Raw genomic sequence first — 5074 nt, forward strand, 5'->3', positions numbered from 1 at the left:
GTTGTGGGTAGCTGGCGAGTGTCAGCCGACCCTGCGCCCCAGCTGCCCCGGTGCTTTTCTCGAGTTAGAGTTCTTACTTGAACGTAGGTGAAGTGCTATTTACAGAAGCAATTCACCAGCGGCTAAAGCATTTATATTTTAGAGATTAAAAATCAGAGTGCTTCCCTTTTTATTAGAGAACTGGAAATCTGAGAAAAATGTCACTGGGGCTTAGAAAACTCGTGTTAGTTCTCTTTCTAGAAAATCTGCTCTAGTATGTATACCAACATAGACATCTCTTAAGAGAATACTAAGAAAAAAGTCAAGGAAAATTACGTTGTTTTCCACTGTTGTGAAAAAAAAACACATTATATTTTGGAATAATTATGAATCCATTCATTATTGGGAAAAATTAATCCTAACCCATATAGATTTTGTTGTCCACTCCTACTCTCTACCTCAGAAAGAACCACCAAGCTTAATTTGCTTGTCATTCCTGCTGAGCGTGCCGAGCGTGCCGAGCGTGCCAGTTCTGTGTGCACCTATGCATTTGGATGTTATCTAAGTGTTATTTTACAATGTTCATTGTTCTGCAATTGCTTCCCTACATGTAGTACATGAATTGAAATGACAAAGGCATGAAGCCACCAAGAGGCATGGATCCACTGACTTCCTGTTTATAAACTAGGGAACTACGTTGCATTTTTCTCATGGAGACTAAGGCCATGTCAAACCCTCACAGACACATTCTTTGTGCATGCACCTCACTGTTTATTAGGTGGGTTTCTAGACCCATGTTTAGAAGAGTGTATATTCAACTTGCCTTTTTGTTTTTTTTAGACAGGGTTTCTCTGTAGTCATGGCTGTCCTGGAACTCTGCATGTAGACCAGACTAGCCTTGAATTCACAGAGATTCACCTGCCTCTGCCTCTCTAGGTGCTAGTAGTAGAGGCATGTGCCACCATGTCAGGCTTGAACTTATTTTAATCTTGTTGGGAGGAGCATATATATAGATTATCTTTTCTGCATCATTTTATTGGCTTGTTTTTCATTTGGTGATTATTTTATGTCCTGAAACTCTTTATATATTCTGGATGTGAATTCTTTATTAACGACATTGTAATTATCTTGTTTAAGTATGTTTTACCTTTTTTTCTTTTACTGCTTATCTCTGTATGTGTATGTCTGTGCAAGTGCCAAGAGGATAAAACCAAGTGGCATTTCTCAGGAGCTACCTACCTTGTTTGTTTTTTATTTTTATTATTATTTTTTTTTGACACACTCATTGGTTGAAGCTTGGTTGGCTGGCCAGCCAGCCAGTGAGCCTTAAAGAACTGTCTGCCACAATATCCTCAGATGCTGTGACACAAATCTGGCATTATAGCTACCACGCCAAATTTAGGATTATTTTCATTTCTTCTTCTTCCTCTTCTTCTTCCTCCTCCTCCTTTTAAATGTTTTTCTAAATCTTTTTTCTAAAGCATATTTCAATTTATTTATATTTTTTTATTTTATGTGTATTGGTGTTTTGCCTGCATGTGTGTCTGTATAAGGGTAATTTCCTGGCTTCTCCCTGCAACTGGAGTTACAGAGATTTCTGAGCTGCCATGGAGGTGCTGGGAATCGAACCTAGGACCATTGGAAGAACAGCCATCTCTCTAGCCCCAGGGATTTCTTTTCATTATAGCTATTGTTTTTATTTTCAAAAAATAACTCTTTTCTATTGTAGAAGCCAAAGGGGCAAGGACACCACAAGAAAACCCACAGAATCAACTAATCTGGGCCAATAGGAGCTCACAGAATCTGAACCTACAGTCGGGGAGCCTGTGAAAGAAAATTAAAATTCAAGGGGTCCATGACTCATGTGGCTTGCTAGTTAGGAGGGCTTTTTGGGCCTAGAGCAAAGAACAAAGGCTGTTGCTGTTAAGTCATTCCAGGAACTGGCTAGCCATAAAGATAGGGAAGACATACCAGGACATCCGGACTGGCCTTTCTGACATGCGTTAAATATTAACCAGATGCTCTGCTGTTACCTCCATCTCCACGTACAGTTTGCTGATGTTTAAACTGTCCAATTGTGTGAAGCTGCGCCAATTCTTCCCCTACCCCTACTCTTTTCCTATATAAACCGCTAACTTTTGAGCCTCGTGGTTGACACCTCTGTCTCCTGCGTGAGATACGTGTAGGCCCGGAGGTCTGTCATTAAACTACCTCATGTGTTTGCATCAAGACGGTCTCTTGTAGTTCTTTGGGTGCGTACTATCTCGTGACTCGGGTGGGGGTATCTCCACGGAGGTCTTTCACCTGCATGGGACGGACCTAGGCCCTCTGCACATATGTTATGGCTGTGTAGCTTGGCCTTCTTGTAGGACTCAGTGGAGCAGGGGCTGTCTCTGACTCTTTGGCTTGCTTTTGGGACTCTTGTCCTCTTGCTGGGTCATCTTATTTAGTGTGATATGCCATGATTGTTTGATATCCGTGGGAGGGCTGCCCTTTTCTGAACAGAAGTGGAGGTGAGGGCCGGAGAGGACTAGAAGGAAAGGAGGAAAAGAGCTGCAGTTTGGATATAATATGAGGGAGAGAGAGAGAGAGAGAGAGAGAGAGAGAGAGAGAGAGAGAGAGACAGAGAGAGAGTTTTTTTCAGTATCAAAGTGTTGCATTTTCTTCTCGGCCTTTAAACCACTTGGAATTTATCTTGAGTCTTATGTTATTTGGTTTCCGAGCTGAGGAGTTGAGAGGCTGGAGACTTGGCTCCGTGGTTCAGAGCACAGCTGCTCTTCCAGAGGACTTGGGTTTAATTGCCAGCAACCACACAGCAGTTCACACCTGTCTGTAGCTCCAATTCCAGAGATCTGGAACCTTCAGATATACATGCAGGCAAAACACAAATGCTCATAAAATAAAAAATAAATAAGAAGAGGACTTGATATGTTGCCCAAGGCTAGCCTCTGTCTCTTGAATTCAGGGGCTCAGTCAAACCTCCTGCCTCAGCCTTCCAAGTAGCTGGGATAATAATTTTATACACCCTGTCTAGCCTTGCTTTTCATTTCAAGGTAGATTTGTATATAATACACATATAATGAATATACATATATATCTTCTATATTTGGATACCAGTGGGTGAAGGCTCTTATTCCGGAACCTTAGTTTGATCCCTGGAAGTGTGGAAGTGTGGAAGAAGAGAATCAACACCAGAGGTTTTTCTCTGACTTCTACACATGGGCTCTGCCACACAAGCCCACATGTACACATCACATGTGAGCAACGCAACCTACATACAGTAAGGATCATGATAGACTTGAAATTTCTAAGTGATACCAAGTTTGGCTGGCACTAAGCCTAACCTTACACTTAAGCCTCTGTGTCTCTCACATACATCCTTCTGGATTTCTCTTTACTAAGCAAAGTGGACTATATATTTTCAAAATTTCTGTCTCTATTTTAAGTACATAGTTTGTCATTTATCTTTATCAAAAAACAAAATTAGCAACATGAAAGCAAAAGCTGATAAAAATCCAGGCTTCAAAGCCCTTATTTTAAAGATCCATCTTCAATCCTCCACAAAGACATTAGATAAAATAAGGCCTTTTTAGCCATCTATGCAGTGTTTCTACCCAAATGTTAACATATGCTCGTAACTGTTTTACATGTTCTCTAGTTGTTAATCTATGCTAGCCTTGTTTGAAGTGTTGATAACTTTCTCAACAATTCGATGTAGCCATTTGCTACATATATATGTATTGATGTCTTTCGCAGGCACCCAGTAGCTGTTTAAAACATATTTTCAGGCCAAACATGGCACATGCTTGTAATTCTAATATGTGGGGAATAAAGACTTAGTGTGGGGGAATCTGTATCAGGAGTTCAATGTCCTCTTTGACCACAAACAAAAGTTCTAAGGGCAGCCTAGGCTACAAACAAGCCAAATCAAACCCCACTTGCTAGATGTATCATAACACGCTGTACTCAAAGGCCCCCTCCCAATCAGCACCTTAGTCAAAAGCCCCCAACTTTACCAAGAACAGCTGCAGCAGCAGCACCAGCAAAAGCAGCAGGCATTGGAGCCCCGGCCACCCTGCTGGCTTGGGACAGAGCCCTGGGTCTCACTTCCGCCGCACATCTGCCGCATCCGCATTTCCGGCTGCTCAGATCCCACAGGCTGCAAAAGAAAAGACTAGTTAGACCCGAATGTAGTGCTCTTGTGTCTTAAACCCAGGGCTTCATCTGTTTGGCTCACAGAGAAGACACAGCGTGAGAACACCCAGTACATTTGCGGAAACTGGTGAAAAGTGCTTGGACTCTGATGATACTTTATTCAGCAGAGTTAATGGAACAGAGTGTGAAGTTCCAGGAACAAAATGGAGAACAGGCTTGCCTTTAGGTAGTTTACTAAGGGAGAAAATGAGGATACAAAGGTCACTGCTAAGTTATGACCACAGAAGCGTTTCCCAGGCTTCAGGATCTCTCTGGACTGAACACAGCAGAGAAGTTACAAGGAACAGTACAACCACACTGCCCAGGAGTCTGAGCATAGAGATGGATGGATATAATCTATGCCAAAATGATCAGCCACAGCCACACTAAACAGGTCCCCTCAAGAACTCTCGGAGGAGGTGGTGGTATGTGACTCAGGTCTACAGCCAGATCCATGCATCCTATTAGCTTATTCCGTAGGTATGTGGTGTTTGATAAAAACCCTACCTTTCTTCCATCAGAGTAGCACTAAGAACACTGTTTACTATGTAGCAATTGCTTAGTGTTTCCCAGGAAGCCAGACCTAGAGCCAGCCTGGGCCTGGCTAGTCCTTGGAGAGACCCGTCCAAAGCTATCTAAAAGATTTATGACGTTCAGCCTGGGCTTTGTTGTTGAAGATTAGAAGTGCAAGTGACACGTGGGCATGCAAGCAGCACAAAAAAGGAGAAATGCGCTTTTGATAACTATCATTCCATTCTTTTCTTTTCTTTTCTTTTTTTTTTTTTTTGAGGGGGGGGGTTCGAGACAGGGTTTCTCTGTGTATCTCTGGCTGTCCTGGAACTCATTCTGTAGACCAGGCTGGCCTCGAACTCAGAAATCTGCCTGCCTCTGCCTCCCAAGT

At 42.5% G+C, this 5074-nt stretch overlaps 1 protein-coding gene across 1 annotated transcript in view; it reads right to left on the reverse strand.

The window, feature by feature from the left end:
• LOC110296736 (regulator of G-protein signaling 20) overlaps window positions 1-5074 on the reverse strand; it is a 142006-nt gene that overhangs the window by 9712 nt on the left and 127220 nt on the right. Inside the window, 1 exon segment of the mRNA XM_021165499.2 lies at window positions 3996-4138. Within this exon segment, the coding sequence (XP_021021158.1) occupies window positions 3996-4138 (143 nt within the window).

This window comes from Mus caroli, chromosome 1 (assembly GCF_900094665.2).
Source record: "Mus caroli chromosome 1, CAROLI_EIJ_v1.1, whole genome shotgun sequence".
Classification (NCBI taxonomy): Eukaryota; Metazoa; Chordata; class Mammalia; order Rodentia; family Muridae; genus Mus; species Mus caroli.